General features: G+C 46.0%; 1 protein-coding gene across 1 annotated transcript in view; it reads right to left on the reverse strand.

The window, feature by feature from the left end:
- VASH2 (vasohibin 2) overlaps positions 1-17,521 on the reverse strand; it is a 37,837-nt gene that overhangs the window by 9,609 nt on the left and 10,707 nt on the right. The window contains exons 4-5 of the mRNA XM_069852817.1: positions 10,689-10,763; positions 990-1,371 (exon numbers count right to left, since the gene is read on the reverse strand). Coding sequence (XP_069708918.1) covers positions 990-1,371; positions 10,689-10,763 — 457 coding nt within the window. The remainder of the gene's footprint in view (positions 1-989; positions 1,372-10,688; positions 10,764-17,521) is intronic.

Here is a 17,521-nt window from a genome sequence, read left to right on the forward strand (position 1 = left end):
GGCCTGCAAAACTCCTTGGCAGGGCAGGACAGGTGGCAGCAGGACGCAGGGGCTGTGATGCCACTGGTGACACTCAGCTCGAGGTCAGGGCAATGGGGCAGGTGCCTCAGCCAAAAAGGCACGGAGCTGCTACATAGGAGCCATTCCTCAGCAGGGGAGGGGACAAGAACACAGAATAACTTGGACACGAAGCTGCATGCCTTTCCATAAAAGCCAGCCCCATACTTAGCAACACACCTGCTCTGCTCCTGCTGCCAGCAACAGGCTGGAAAGGCACCAAATCCCCTTCCACCATGACCACAACCAGCTCCTCACTGATGTCACTGCTGGAGGCACGGTCAGGAACACCTCATCCAAGGGCAGCCAAAGCCTCCAGCCACCTGGCAGCCTACCCTATCTCCCTGTCATTTCTCTCCAGGCTTTTCAGTCCATCCAGCCAGAGGGAAAGCACTGACTGGTCAGAGACTCACTTACCTCACCCTTCCTATATAACCTACTTTGTCATTTAGCCGAGGGTGCTGGGCATCAGCTGGCACAGGGCAAGCCCACTGGCATGCCAAGCAACCACTGACACAGCTGTCCCACAGCACCCCTTGCAGCTCAGGCACAAAGAGCAGAAGTTCCTATCTGTGACCTGGCCACCCACCCCACCAGCTTCAGCCCCAGGCACACTGGTTCTTCCCACCCACATTCTTCTGGGTTCGGTGAGTAAAGCAAACTTGCCAATGTGACCAGGGATGAGTGTGGATGCAAGTGTTTCTCAGGCTGAAGGGGAGATCTTTGAACTGAAAAATAGCTGTAAATGCTTGAAAACACATCAAACCCAGTGGGAGAACCACAGAGACAGATGTAAGCACACCCCCAGCCCACCTGATACCACCTTAATCTCAGGCTGGGGTCAGTCTGCTGACATGGAGGAAGACCAGTCTCTGCAGTATGGGACTAGGCACACCAACCTCCGAGCCTAGCGCCGAGCCGTGCAGACCTACCTTCATTCTCATATCCCTGGCAAACTTTTCCAGCTCCTTTCTGACTTCTGTGCGCGTCATTTTGGATACATTGAGGACCAGCTGTTTCCACTCAATGGGCTGAAAGCTGTGCGGCTCATGCGGGACGTATAATCCAATTTTTACTTTTTTGACTGAATGCAAGTACTTTTTATAGGAGTCTTCAAATTCAAAGATGAGGTCGCTTAGAGTTCGGTAAGTTAGAGGTTTGTCCATCAGATCTGATCGTCTGCTCATGCCCAGTGAGCCGTACCGGCCGTTGCAATAAATCCCGAGCACCACATGATGAAAATAGTTCCCTGAGAAGTGGGTTTTAAAGCTGATGGGGAATCGTTCCACAGAGGGCTGCCCATTTGTTAAGTATCTGTGCACTGTGTCAAGGCAACAACTGCACTGGGAAGGGAGCACACACAATTACACCTGTAAGACATCTTCAGCACGTGTTTTAAATTGCCGGGCCAAGTGCTTCCTTGCAAATAAAGATTTATTCTCACTGTGCCCCCAGAAACAGTAAATGCTGCCAAAGCCCATTTCACTGCTTGGAGAACAAGATGCAATGGTTCAGGGAAAGGCCTGACTCTTAACCACATTTGGAGGAAAGATAAAAAACCACAAGAGTGTTTGGTCCAGCACACCAGAAGAGAGACCACCCTCCCCAGATGTGTGGGAACGCCCTCATCTGATAGCAGCATAGAAGTCTCATGGTCCTAAAAGAGAATGGTGTTTTCCTCTTCCATGCTGGAGCTTGGTACAACTCAGGTTATCAAATCTCACTTTCCCACATCTTCAAACAGTAAAAAAAAATGTAAAAATAATCTAAGTTTATTCCTGTGCAGGGTGACAGCCTACCTTTCCATCTTCCATCTATAAACCAGTCCTCAGCATGGCTACCACTCATACAGGAATGTTTTTGCATGTTACCCTTGTAACACGTTGCTGAGACAAACACAGTAAAGCTCCCAGGCGGATAATTAATTAGATAAGCACAGGAACATGGTTAGGAGCAAATGCTTTTAAAAAGCAAAATGTGTTCTCTGAATCACTGGCTGGCCATTTCAAATGCATCGCTTGCTGAGGCCAGGGACAAGCTCTGTAACAGCATAGTAGGTGATCTCAGAAGAGAACTACGTGTGGGTCCCAGGTCATCTCTTTGGGAGGCTGCTGGCCTGTGCCAGGGGAGGAGAGACTGAAACACCCTCATGCAAGCAGGTTTGCGTCAGTATCTACGTTGCACGTGGCTCCTTGCTGCTAATCCCTGGACAGCTGAAACCCACTCTGGCTCCACACACTGACACCCAGCCCCTGGGACAGCAGGCGTCCTTCCCCTCTGCAGCTGAGGACTCTGTCCGTGTCTGTGGAATGAAGGAGGGATGACCAGAAAAGGCTGCAGCAAGATGCTGCAGCTTGACCTTAGTCCAGCCAGATGCACCTGCTGTAACCTCAGAGCCATCCCTGCCAGACAGAGACATGGTCAAGGCAATCAGGCAGGGCAGTGCCACTACAAAATACACCATCCCCGAGGGCAGTGTTGCCAGGACAGCATCAAGGCAGCCTAAAGAACGGAGGAGTGGAGTCCAATACCTGCTGGAGCTGTAGGACTTGGCTCAGAAAAGGGTCCTGCTCTAAGGATGTCCAGCAGCCCCGCTCCCATGCACAAAAAGGTCTTCAACAACAGTGAAACTGGAGCCACAGCACAGCTGACGTGCCCTGGGATATTAATGCAGGCAGCCTTCCTTCCCTGTCTGCATAACACAGCTGCCTTACAGCTGCTGGGAAATTCGGAACACAAAAAGCCTTTGTACCAATACCATGAAACAATTCAGTCTCAGTTCTGGTTCTGCCCAGCCTGACATCCCACCTCGACTACCAGTGCAACTCCCTGGGATGCTGAACCCCTGCATTTCACTTCTCCCTACAGAGATGCAGGAAAAGCATACAGCAGCTCTAACCTGTCTCTAAAGCATTTTCTCAAGGGAATATTTCACACACCTGATGCTTGTTGAATTTCACACAGTCAAACTTTTGCCCTCCAGGTGAACACAGGAACCCACTAGTACGAGATTTGTGAACTGCCAGAATCTGAGGTTGAGGAGCAAGGAGTTAAGCCTCTGTACAAAAAGAAAAAAAAAAAAGCAAGAAAAAGACATTGGCAAAAATATTTCAGAACAGCCACAGGGAAGCTTTTCTGTTCAATGTCAAACATATTTAACCGTGTTCAGTGCTAGATGTCATCAGCTTTAGCAGTCTGGAGAAAATGTATTAGAGGGTACAGAAACGGACAATGCTATGGGCCAAGTTCCTGGTGCACTTCAGTATCTGCACGACAGTAAGTCTGGACAAGCACGCAAAGCAAAGCACGCGCTTCCCTACTGCGCGCACAGCCCCTCACCCAGCCAAGGCCGTGTATACCCACCTCTACCCATCTGCTGCCCCATCAACATCAAGCACGGGCATCCTGCAGCAACTGTCGAAGCTCACCCCAATATCAGCTACATCAACACAGAACAGAAATAGCTCTATCGCCTTTGGTGGTCTAATGCAACAGCAATCCATTGAGAACTAGCTTCTCCAAGAAAAAGCCCACGCCATCAGCAGAATTAAAGACTATAAATACACTGCAAGGTCAGAATGGGGCCCAGCACCACTATATCAACTGGAATACTCAGCCCACAGTCACCTCATTTAAAAGGTCACCTTGCTCCAGGCCTTAAAAGGAGCATCCTGGGTACATCAAAGTCATGCTGCAATAATTTGTGTCCTACAGACAAATTCTTGTAGAAGCCCATTGTATTTATCATTCAGCGTAGCTGAAAAAGCAGTATCTTTTATTAACACCTATGAAGCTTTCAAACATCACCACTATTTTTCCCCCTCATTATAAAAGGGTTTTCTCTCTGCTCTCCGAGTGCCTTTCTATTAAGTCCACACAAAGCTTTGGTGGCCACCTGCCACACATACACACTTCTGCCACGAGGTCTCGGAGAAGTTGCAATTTAATCTCATTAAATACTAGGTAGGAGTAAAAGGCTCTTTTAAGGATGGAAATGACCCACTATCAAATAACCCAGCAACAACTGCTGCGGAAATTAACCTTTAGGTACAGATTGCTTCTGCTGAGTGACTACTTAATGGAAGTCCCCCCTCGAGATGAAATACACAGCAAACAGGCTGGAAAGGCACATCAGATCTTCCCCTCCATCCATGCACCATTATTATTTCTGTTCCTTTCTGCTCTGCCCAAGGAGAGCTGTATTGTGGCAAACAAAAGGCAATGACACAGCAATGCCGCAGCTGTAATCACACTTTCGAGCTGGGACTGTAACTGCAGGATGGAGAGTCAGGGAGTAAATTACGTGCCACAATATAGAAGCAGCGCAGAGCAGGAGAGGGCAAAAGCAGCCATTACGAAAGCTCAGTGGCTTCTCATTCTCAGGTCTTCATGTAAATCGCAGCAGCAGAAAAACACAAGAGGGACACTAACCTTCTGTGTGTCCATCTCTTCCCTCACACACAGGAAATGCACAAGGACAGTGCACAAGAACAGCTCCACCAGGGTTTCACAGCAATGTTTCCATCCCTCTGATTCTCAAACCCCTTCCAACCTGACTCTCAGCTCTTCTGTAGCCTCACACTAGACCTTCAACAATTCCTTCAACTTCTTCCACCACACAGAGACACTAATGCCTGATAGGCGGGGTTGTGTGCATTAAGCAACTGATGAATTCTGCTCTCACGCCCCTCCTGGTTGATTTTGAAACTGAGAGGCTTGGGTCAAAGCAGTGAGAGAAGAATTGGGCCCAAAGCATACAACATGCTTTGGGGGGTTGACAGGCCACTGGGGTAAACCAGTATGGCTCCACTAGCAAGCTGGCTCTCTTGAGCACACCAGTGCTGCTTGCAGACTGGAGGAAGGGCCAGATCATAGAATCATAGAATGGTTTGGGTTGGAAAGGACCTTAAAGATCATGCAGTTCCAACCCCCCTGCCACGGTCAGGGACATATCCCATTAGATCAGGCTGCCCAAGGCCCCATCCAACCTGGCCTTGAACACCTCCAGGGATCTCCCATGCCAGCATGCAGCTCCAGACAGCAGCTGGCTCCCCACAGCTATGTGAACTTGGCTTACTTGCCCCCAGTAGTTTTCCCACCACTAGGAACAGCAGCCAGCTGAGCATGAGGCAAGGGGACACTCAGCCTACCTGCATCTAAACTGGCCTCAGGAGCAGTTTAGCTGGAGGGGGAAAAAAACCCCAAAAGTGGTGCCTTTGCCAAGCTGACAGGCAGCAACTATGCAAGGGTTGCAGCAGTTGCAGGCGAGTGAAGTGCCAGCCCTGCAGCAACAATGGGCACCCAGAGCCACAGAGACCCCCAGGGGCAAGGGACACAGGGAGATCCTCCTTCTCAGAGCCCTAGAAGAATAAAGCTGGCGAGGGGGCTGGAGAACAGGCCTTATGACGAACAGCTGAGAGAGCTGGAGTTGTTTAGCCTGGAGAAGAGAGGGCTGAGTGGAGACCTCATTGCTCTCTACAACTACCTGAAAGGAAGTTGTAGAAAGGAGGGTACTGGCCTCTTCTCCCAAGTGACAGGGGACAAGACAAGAGGGAATGGCCTCAAGCTCCGCCAGGGGAGGTTTAGGCTGAACATTAGGAAAAAATTTTTCATGGAAAGGGTTATTGGGCACTGGAACAGGCTGTCCAGGGAGGTGGTTGAGTCACCTTTCCTGGAGGTGATTAAGGGACAGGTGGACGAGGTGCTGAGGGGCATGGTTTAGTGTTTGATAGGAATGGTTGGACTCGATGATCTGGTAGGGTCTTTTCCAACCTGGTGATTCTATGATTCTGTAAGTCAGTGCAGTAAGGCCTTGCAGAGCCTGTTGCACTTGAAATGAACCCAGGCATTCTCAGGTTTCAGAGGCAAGTGACAGCATCAATTGCTTGACCAGACCAGCCTGCCGATGTTGATGTCCAAGCAGGTCTAAGCACCCATCTGTCCCAGTGACCAGACTCACAAGCGCTTCTCCTCCAGCTGCAAGAAGACGCAGCATCATGTCTGACACCTTCTGGCGTCTCCACTATGAGTCTCCCTCTGCCTTGCAGATGAGAGGAAAAAAAGAGAAAGCTGGATGAACCTGACCTAGAGAAAAAGAGTGCCCATTGCACCACCTGTGCTAATCAATGTTATTTATTAGTTTGAAATTCTCCCTTATTTAACTCAGATGTGATGACATTACAGCATTTCTTGTCTTCAAGACTAGCAAGGGTGTTTTTTGCTGAAGTCTGGTCAAGGTGAGCACAGAAAGCCACAGGGTATCTGGTCTCCTCGTCTCCTGCTGCTCACAAGGGCTGTGGAAGCATGAGCAGGCACCATGAGCCACAGCAGCAGGCTGTGCCACAGGCCACAAGCAAGCCAGAGGGGACGACAGCAGGCTGAGAGGAGTGAGGAGGCAGCTTTATTTATGCTAGCAATGCTGAAGCCGCTAGCTCAGAGTGAGGAAAGGGAGGAAAATAAAACTCATGCTTCAAAACTGTCAGATAAGGCTTCAGCAAACAAAGAAGAGCTGTTTTTCTGAGCAACCAAGCAACTGCTCACAATACCAGAAGGCCTCCCACCACCAGCAGTAAATACATGGAGAAGTTTCCAACCATAGCCTGGAGTCAGATGGCATTTCCCACAGGCTCCAGTAGTGCAGCGATCTCGCGTTTGGGACTGCTTATTGCAAGGCAGAGTGCTACTGAGCCCACATCTGGATACCATCTGCACAGAGACCCCACGTTCTTCCAACAGCTCCAGTGCCCATGAAGGAACAGCTCAAGCAGCTGGTTCAGCCTTCCAAAGCAGGACATAATAGCTATAAATTGGAGAGGGGGAGATTTAGATTACACATTAGGAAGAAATTCTTCACAGTGAGGGTGGTGAGGCACTGGCACAGGCTGCCCAGGGAAACTGTGGCTGCCCCATCCCCGTAGGAGTTCAGTGCCAGGTTGGATGGTGCCTTGGGCAGCCTGATCTAATGGGACACGTCCCTGTCCATGGCAGGGGATTGGAACTAGATGGTCTTTAAGGCCTCTTCCAACTCAAACCATTCTATGATTCTGACTGCCAGGCTGGCATCACTCATTTTGAGGCACCTATTCTCCAGCGCCAAGCTGCACTCTGAGGTGATTAGCTTAAGATTAGACTGTGATAATGGAAGTGATTAAAAGCTCGCTCCCAGCTCTTTCTGGCTACCAGAGGGGTTGTAAATGTTAAGCAGGACTCTCTCCTTGCCCATATTTCAGTTAGTGAGTGGGTTGAGCTGTGGACAAACATGCAGGAGGCAAAGATGGGCACTGTGGGGACATCGATATCCTACAATAACTGCAGTAAGAAACTCTCCCTCTTACTGAACACACTTGCTCCTAGCTCAGGGATGCACCTGCTAGGCAGGAGAAGGAGGGTGGGCCTGCATCTCCAGCAGTGATAAACGTCATCCACTGATTAAATGCACAGAAGGCATAGTGCAGAAGCTATTAAATAATTTCTCCCTCCTGAGGCACTTCTGCTCTCCTCTTCTTTGTTTAATTATATTATTGGAGAGTGGGAGGTTTAGTACACTGCACGGATCTGACTGTTACCTCCTGTGAACTGGGAGAGGCATACTGAAGGCAACAGTGAGTTACATTCGCCCAATGCAGACAGGCTCTGCGAGACTCCCTGAGGATGGATGCATCGTGCTGCTTCCTCTTCCCCTTCTGATATTTTGCTCTCCTTATTAAAAGTGAATACAGCACAGACGAAATTCCCTTGGCACTTTTTAATGGGCTGAGCACACCACTACTCACCTGATTTACAACTGAACTGAGAAATGCGCTGGGAAGACAGCAGGAGGAATGTCTCTTGTTAGGCACTGAGAAGCAGACCACGTCAGCAGAGAGACACAAGCCAGTTCAGACAACTACACAGAGAAGAGCTGTACAGATTGATACAAAATAATATTGGAAGATCTGTAGGAGCTTTCAGTCACCTCACAGCAGCTGCTCCCTTGGTGTGTGCAGACAGTGTAGCTGAGTATTTTAACTCATTGCCCTATAAAAACACTTCTAGATCTGGTGCGAAAGCAATTATGCAAAACATAATTCTACACCAAGAGGGATTACAGAAGCGTTTTAGAAGAAGTTGAATAATAAAAGGTAATTGCACAAGCCAGCAAGCAGCTCAATTAAAATGACATCTTGCTAAGCTGATCTGCACGAGTCAGCCTTTGAATGAAGGCTCATGCTGAGGGTCCGCTGTAGTGGGCTGTGCTCTTTTTGGTATCCAAGCAACACGGCAAAGCCTCCCAGCACACAAATTACAAATAGTACCTTATTTCCAGAGACAGAGAAGGGAACCGGAGGTTAACGCACACATTGAGGGATGCTCAGCTCACGCATATGTGAAGACATTAGTTTGACAGTCAGAAGAGGCTAAGCACATCTCTCTTCTGATAACAGCCTGACCTTGGAAAGCAAGTCACAGCTGCTGGCCTCACCATGCCTGCACCGAAAAGGCAATGCTGAAGATCAACATCTCGTGGCTAAGAAAAATCAGCAAAACTCTCCATATGCTGTTACAGAGATGCCTCCCAAAAACCAACAGCATAGCCACATGAGGCTCTGCACAGACAGACTTCATATTTGCCACTTTCAAAGCACACATATTCAGACACCCATCCACTCCAGCAAAATATTTAAAGAATCTGTGCAATACAAAACCTAAAGCATCTGTTACTGGACCACCACTCCAGCAGACAGGCTCTGTTCTTACACAGGAGACTTCCAAGACAGCAAGTAGAAGTCACAAGGGAATCTCAATTTAAAAATCCAAAGTTTTCCATAACTTTTTTTTTTTTAAGTAGCATCTAGATCAATCTAGAAAGACTGATTCAAATCTTAAAAGTCCAAAGAAACTTCAGGTGACACGAAATAGTACAAAACAGAGCTTTTAAATATTTTGCTTCCACCACTACTCAAAAGAAAAATAACAGAAGTCAGGTTTGAGGCAAGCAGGAAAATCCTCTTTCCAAATGAAAACAAAATGGTCAAAACTTCCAGATGAGCACCAATACTGTGTCATCTGTACAAAACTAATTGCCCTCTGTTTGTGTAGTATCTGGAATAATCTGTTCAACAGTAGAAATACAGTGCTAGAACCCACACTGACACAGAGCAGCATCAACTCCACCTGGAGATTACTCCCCCGATCCTTTGATCCCCACGTAGTTTGGGACAAAACCCTGACATAAAAGCAAGCACAACAGACCCAATTATGTGATTTCTGGTTCTCTGAAAGCACCATTTTGAGTCTCTCAGTGATATCAAGCCCCCAGGATTCCTATCCCTCTAGCTGCATGCAGTCCCTGCCAGCATTTGCTGCAGAAGCTCCGTCAGCCATAGCCACCTTTCAGACTCAGCCCTGAAGCCCTCTCCCTGGCACATGGGGAGTTGTGAGCAGCACTCAGTGTACACCACAGACCTCCTAGCACGGAGGGGACCACATTCAGCACCCAGTCAACATACATGACAATTGCTCAGCCCACGTCCCCACCCTACAGCAACCAGCTCTTCTCATGAACCAACACCGGGCACTACCTGCCAGGCTCTGCCAGATGCTTCTCCTACGAGAGGGGGCAGCAGCAGTAAGCGAAATGCTGCAGAGAGATACCAGAAGCTGGTTTGCTTCGGGGGTTTATTTTGGGTTGGGTTTTTGTTTTGTTTTAAATCAAACTTGATCAGTGGTGGTAAGACGTAATCAGTACACAATTATTCCTGTAACCCTGCCTTGCCCTCCTCTAGGGTTTTAGGATGATGCAGGTTTATTTATCAGTGACAGCACAAGAGTGACATAAGGCAAGTCAGTCTCTAAATGAAAATATTCTTGGGGTCTTTTTCCTAAGACTGAATAGGAATCAATCATAAAATCATAGAATGGGTTGGGCTGGAAGGGACATTGAAGATCATCCAGTTCCAACCCCCTTGCCACGCTCAGGGTCACCTTCCACCAGATCAGGTTGCTCAAAGCCTTATACAACCTGGCCTAACCTCCAGGGACAGAACATCCACAACTTCCCTGGGCAACCTGTGCCAGTGGTTCACCACCTGCATACTAAAAAATTTCTTCTCAACATCTAACCTAAATCTACCCTCTTTCATCCTAAACCTGTTAGCCCTCATCCTATCACGACACTCCCTGACAGGCAAGCATTATGTTAAGGTAAAGCTTAAATGTTTAACTATGATACATATGTTTCCCCACAAAGCACAGTTGTAGGCCTAGACACAAAATCTAGCATGACCTTGCCATGTAAACAATAGACAAGCACAGGACAGAACTTGCATTCCTCAGGTGTTATTAAGCTCTGACAATAACTGGCAGGGAAATACTAAGAAAGAAAACAGGGATTGTGTAGACAGGCACTTATCTGGGCACTTCGGGTCAGATCTTGACCTTACGCAGATTACCAGGGCAGGATGTAAAGTCAACACGGCCGGAACGTGACACTTGTGAACTGGGAACACGGCACCCAAGCTCCTACTAACAAGCCTAGGCAACTCAGCAACTTGTTGATCAATACCACCACAGTTACCCAAACTGCTGGCACTCACCTTAGGCTGTGACCATCTCAAACACCAAAAAAATACCACAGGCATGTGAAAGGATACATCCCCAGGATAACTGCTTCAAGGCATTTGATAGGTAAGGACTCCCTGGTCATTTCTTTTGCTGTCTCCATCAACCTAGGACAGAAACAAAAAGATTTTCGCATCTTTCAGTTGGAGCATTTGACAGGAATCAAAGGGTCCTCTTGTAGGTACAGAGCCAGGTGCTTCTGATTCTTATCTCAGCAAGCACTGGAGAGCTTGATTCTCTTCTTCAGTGACTTGCCAGAGCCCTGCTGACTTCTGGACTGAGTTGGGAAGGGGAGGTGTTTGGCATCCCAGTGCCTTCCAGCCTCTAAAGATGGGTTCGAAGAATGCAGTCCTCTGACACTCCAGCAACTCTATGAGCATCCCTTCAGACTAACACAAAGTCCTGTAGAGCTGCATGAGCTGGTAGTCCTGCAAGATCCCACAGAAGGAAGAAGTTTAACTTATTTTCAAAATAACCCTGGCTCTCCTCTGGAAAAAAACAGGGGAGAGAAGATGGCTACACGATGGTCCCCTGAAAGCTACAAACGCCTTTGTGAGCCTATAGTTATAGGTGCAGACAAGAATTTAATACCTTTTACCAAAGCCCGCTCCACACAAAGCTCTACCAACACAGACACTTAACACCGCTGCAAGCTGAGCTATCATCTTGCTTTTGCTCCCCTACCTCCTGTTGCCTGGGAAAGTGGGAAAAACCACTGGATTTACTGCAGGAGTGTAGGAAACCATGCATGCCCAGGGTCTTGCAAGCGCAGAAAGTTTAGTTGTAGTCTGGACTCTAATCTCTGAAGTAGAGTTATCTGACAGGAACAACACTGATGAAACAGGCAACCTAATGTCAGCTCAGCTGAGAAAGCTGTTGTGACAGACGGGCACTGTGCTATCAACCAACTAGGTATCCTATCCCCTTCCACAAGCACATCCTGAAAACCTGGAGAGTTAAAAAAAAATACTGGAAGTATATATATTAAAAAAAAAAAGTCAGAAGGGTCATATTTAATGATACACTAAAAAAAAACAAAACTAAAAACCAAACCAAAGGATGACTTCTATTTTGAAATCTTCTCTAACCATATCCTTTCCTTAAGAAGAGCTTTATAAACACATCCCTACTCTAAGAAAAGACTGTATTAAATGACAAAAATATTTGTATTGGAGAAGATAATGAAAATATGCAACTGAAACCAGTAGAGTATGTTCTTGCCACTTTCCAATTCACCCACCTCATGCATTTTAAACCTTGCCTTGCAAATGGCAATACAGCTTCCACTGTTATTACAGTCTGTCACAGCCATTCTGTTTCCCATTTATCCAAGCTAGAAATTATCTTTTCATTTGTAAACAACCACCCCTAACACTTTGCCTACAGCACAGAAGACAAATTAAGAGTTAGCCTGCCTCCCTCCTACATGCTTACAATCAGCCACACAAATCCCACTGCTGGAAGAAGCGAGCAGCCCTGGCGAGGGCACACAATAGGGCCTCTTCATCCCCCACAGTGGCTCCTCAGTGCCAATTGCAGCAGTAGCTGCTGCAAAGCCCACTCTCCATCTGGAGAAGTATTAAAACACTGATGATGCATGGGAGGTACCCACGAACAAGACAATCCACCAAATTTCTTCTAATTCCCCAGGGGTGGGAAGGTCACAGCTGATTATGACTGTGTATCAGAGGCAAGAAAAAGCTCAAGTTGCAAAGCTATTCAGCTTCAAGCCATTCAGTGTGGTATTCACTTGCTTAACGCTGTCTGAGGGACAGAGCCAGCATCTCCTCCTTAGGTCCACATCTAGACTGACCCCACTGACAGCAGGAAAACAGTAATTGCACTGCAGCTGCCTTGTCACCACATGCAGCATCAGACCTCCTAGCACCTGCTTTTATAACCTCATTGCTGTCAGGACTTCAAGGTGTTGTCGACATGGAGAGAACATTAATGACTCCACAGCCAGGAAGGAAGTCCTAAAAGTAATTGGCCTAAATGAGCAGTCAAATTACTCCTGACTTATCTGTGGCAGCAACACTAACTACTTAAATACTAAGTTGTACTTAACATGCACTCTATTTGCAAGCCACATACGTGGCTGATTCTTAAGCACAGCTCTCCGGGATGCTATATGTTAGTTACTCAGATAGATTTGAATCAAACAGGAAAGGCATTTTGCTTTCTTAGAAACACACTGTCTGCTAGTGCACAGCCTCAGAAGGGACAGCTGCACTTATGATGAGCTGGGCTCAGAAGGGACCTCAGGAAGCCCTCCTATCCCACCTCCTGCTCAAACAACCTGGGTCCAGGAGCTGCAGTGCTTAGTGGCCACCCTGGACCAGGTAACTCAGTAACAACCACAGCCTCCAGACCATGACAGTGATGAGGATCTGTGCAAGGGGCACGCTGGTCAAGAAGTGTCATCAATGATCAGGTGTCCACACGCACACAACAGAGCAGGTTGTGTGCTCCTCACACACACTCATCCTAGAGTCCTGAAGAACACTCTGCAAACAGTTTGCTTTTTCCTCTGTGTTTGCAACACAGACCACAGGGTTTATGAAGATGAGCCAGTTCTATAACCACTGAGAGAGTCCTTCTGCTTTTAACAAGCTTAAGACGAAGCATGGCCTTAAACTCTGCATTTCTGTTGGAAGCAAAGCCTTTGGAGAATCCCCAAGCCACTGCTCTGCCCAAGGTGGCATAAGCCATATCTAAATCACCCCTTACAGATAATTTTCCAAGCTACTTTTAACTGGGTTCTCAAAGGCTCAGGTACCCAACAGTTAATCTATCCTATACTTAACCTTCCATCTAAGGAGGTCCCCTGTGTTTAAACTAAAACTCTCCTTTTTTTGCAATTTAAGAAGATATTTCTGCTCTCCACAGTAGGCACGGAGACCATTTATTATCTCTCCTTTTGCAACCAAAATCTGTATACACAATAGGCTCTAATCTACCCTCTCCTCTGTAAACATGAGGAAGCAGACACAGATCCTTTTATTTTCTTTTCTAATTCTCCACTTCCTCTTGCCCCAAGTCTTCCCTTAAGTCATGTTTTCTAGACCTTTGGCAATGTTTGTTGCTTTCCTTCTAGATTCTCTTCAACTGACTCACACTTCATGATCCTTCAGCTGAGCCCACCACACCAAAACACCAATACATACAAATCAATTTCCTTCCAAATCCAACTTTCAGTATATTTTTGCTACCAACCCAGCGTTTTTTTAAGATCATCCATTTGTGCAACACTAGCCTTTCATTCTGCACTGTGTATTGCCACAGCTGGCTATTTCCAAATCTTTTCTCTGTATTTGCTTATATAATACCTCTTCATTCCAGCCCAGCTCTTTTTTATCCTTTGATATCGCTCTGAATCCCAACTACATTTTGAAAGTCTTGTCTAGTCTGGACCACAAAGCACATCTATTAACAAACAATTACTCTTACCTGTAGCGTTAATGAAGAAACATCGACCTGGGACAGAGATTGCACACCTCAACTGATGAACACTGCTAGGTAAGCACAAGCTATTGGTTAAGTACCATTTTCTAAATACTGCTTTTCAGCAGGTTGGGTCCTTCTGTTGAAATAGTTTCATTTAGACTATAAGTCTCTACCTTATCTGGAAGCTGCCAAAAGCCATACCAAAGCAAAGAATTACCACAGCCACAACTTCTCCCTGACTGATAAAAGCTCTTACAGTCTCAGCAGGAAATTATCATAAACAAACCATGCCAAACTAAATTAATGTTGCCTATCACTTACCACCTTGTTATGTTCTAGACACTTGATTATTTGCCTTAGAATTTTTCCCTGAAACTGCACAGAAGTATAGGAACTATTTAAATTTATATTTTCCTTTTGTTTTTTTGCAAAGGCTGGTATCTGCCTTCCTGTTTCCAATAAGAGCAGTCCTTCTCCCCATACCTTCTAACAGTAGTATTGATGGTTTAGATGTTGTTGTCAGTTCTCTAAGAGAGCATGGATGCTCTTTGACTTCTCCTCTCCTTATTTGCTTTCATTCTGGAATTCTTACCATGCTGCCTCAGATATTGATTGTGACCAGAAAGGTTGCACTATTAAAATTGTGAATTAAAATTTAAGGAGGGGGAGCAAGAATTAAAAAACAGCATCAAGCATTTTGATCCCCTAAGCAAGCAGGGTTTGCTTCCAGGTTTTTCTTTAAATCTTCACAGTTACCTGAACAAACTCCACATACACAATGCTCTAAAGCAGTACTTCTCCATCTCAAATCACAGTTAGCTGGGAACTAGCCCAAAGTCACCCTCTCCACAAGCAACAGAGAGCACAGGGGCAGCCCATCTCTTCCAGTAACTTGGGGTAGGCTGCTACAGTCAAAAATAAGCATCATGCAGCTTCCCTCTTTGTGGCACTTACACCACTCTAAAATCTGACAGGCAGATCTCTATTCCAGACCACAGTGAACATTTCTGCCTCTAACAAATAGGCTTCACGCTCCTCACTCCTCCCTTGAGATCTAGTCCTTGGCAGATGGTGATATTCCTTTCTAAATTGACTCAAATTTCTTTCAATGTTTTCACTGAAACCACCTAGATTGTCTCCCTTGCTTTCTGCACTAAGAGAAGGCCCACAGAGGAGATTGGTTTGCATTTTTCAGTGCTTTCTTTAAAACTGCAGGGACTATAGTTATCTTGTGGCAGGGGGGGTGAGGTGGCGGGAACACAAATTCCTTTTGCTGCCAGATTTTTCTCTAGGGCACCCGATTTCATACAAAGGTTAGAAAAAGCTTTAAACATTGCAGCATGCCCAAACTAGAGGATCTCATCAGCTAACACCCATCACACTGGAGTCACTTCAGAAATGACCGTGCTTAGGAGGAGAGCTTGCCCATTACCTTTGCCACAAAGGCTCCTACAGACTTTAATGAAATCTGTATTAACGTGATCCCCCAGCATATTTCCCACAAAGTTCTCCTTCCCCAGGCCGTCCATAAAATCTCCCTCTCCTGAGTTTTTCTAAGGTTATATTCTTGCCAATGAAGACAAGAAAGATTGAAACGCATCAAAAGGAGTAAAAGGAGATAAAACAGCAGTGCAGCTACTGCTCCCGTGAATCTTCTCAAAACCAGTTTGTTTCAGTGGCAAATGCACTTCTAGCACATGCTGAACATAGCACCATATCTGTTACATTCTCCCTTTGTGCGAGAAAGAAGCAGATGTTCAAATGCCTTTTGTAGTCTATTGTCTGGAAATGGTATGAACACATTTTTCTTTACAGCTCCATCAAGGTTCCTTAATAACATGGTGTGTTAAAACAGTATTATTTTCCACACCCTTCTCTTTGCTATTATTTGGCTTCATCGTTCCCGTGTGACTGCTTCTATCACTGTCTTTCACTGCAACTGATTACCCGTTACATCTGCAGTCACTGAATGTCTTTCCATCATTACAGAGCAGCTTCTGAGCTGTAATTTCTCAAAGCCCCCAGAACGTACCCAAACAACAGTTTTTGCTTCAGTCATAGGTCCCACTGATCAGCAGCCACTTAACTGGAGCACAATACCACACCTACCTACAACCTCTCCAGAAACACTACAGAGGACAAAGATATTTGTTCCTCATTGTGGCTCATGCCTGCATCCTCGAACAGAAGCTTCCAGAGAGCTTATTGCTATTTGTAAAGCCAATAACAGAAGTTGGTTGACACTGAAGTTACAGTTAAGAGATATTACTAGACATCCAGAACTACATATATTTTTCTGAAGCTCTTACAAGGTGTAAGCTTGGAAGTTTTAAAGAACGGCTATTCCAGTTATAAAGGCACCATTTTTTTTAATCAGACTATCTGTAACAACAAGACCTGTAACATAGGTTTTGCCAGCATAATCCTATATGGGAAAAGAAAAACAAGCCCTATTGATGTCTTAAATACTTGTATTGTGTGCACGGACAAATTACACTCATATCACGATCAATAAAGCTGAACTCCATAGAGTGCTCTTCAGCTGCTAGCACTAAAGGGTATGTGACAAAGCCTACGTTAAGAATATCACCCCAGGTGAGGATATCTGTATACTCTACTAGCAAAGCATTCCTATGGTGGATGTAGCTACACCTGTAAACCTAGGTTTTGTGCAAGTACAGCAAACCCAGGCAAGGTGAGATGCATTTTCAGACAGCTTGCCAGTGCTACAGGAATACAATCCATAGTTTGCAGGATCACATCTCTACCACCCCAACTCACGCAGTTACACTAACAGAAATCTAACACTTTCAAAAGTGATATCTGTAGTCTAGACAAATCCACAGCGTGTCTAGCAGTCTAGAAGCAAGTTGAGCTAAACAATGGCTTTTTCTTAAGAGATATTGTAAATCCTGGATTACAGCAAGCCTGTCTCTCTTAATACTATGAATTCCTATAGATAATTTATGCTTCTTCCTAAGCACAGGTAGGCGTTTCTATTTTCTCATGCATCACATCGATGCTGACAGTAAATCTCTATAATATCTAGTCCTCCCTCCATAACAGAAAAACTCATTAATATGCCCCAGCTGCTTTAGGACACTTCCACATGAATTTATGAATATTCAATTTCCATCTAGCGCTCAGCTTCTTTGTGTCCAGCCACTGCTCTCTTGAAGAGGCTGCCAAGATCTCATAATACTTTCATTAGCTTTGAGCTTTCATATTATGAAATAAGCAATATGTTTAATATCAACAAACCACAGCTCTGGGAACAGCCTCAACTTCCAAGAGCTGGTGGCAATCAGAGGTGCTCAGCATCTTGCCCGATCAAACTACAAATACAAACTGTGTCTTTTAGCAAGCGAGGCCTTTCACACCACAGGAATTCGCTCAGACTGGCGTTTGCCGCCTCAGC

Source organism: Phaenicophaeus curvirostris, chromosome 2, assembly GCF_032191515.1.
Source record: "Phaenicophaeus curvirostris isolate KB17595 chromosome 2, BPBGC_Pcur_1.0, whole genome shotgun sequence".
NCBI lineage: Eukaryota > Metazoa > Chordata > Aves > Cuculiformes > Cuculidae > Phaenicophaeus > Phaenicophaeus curvirostris.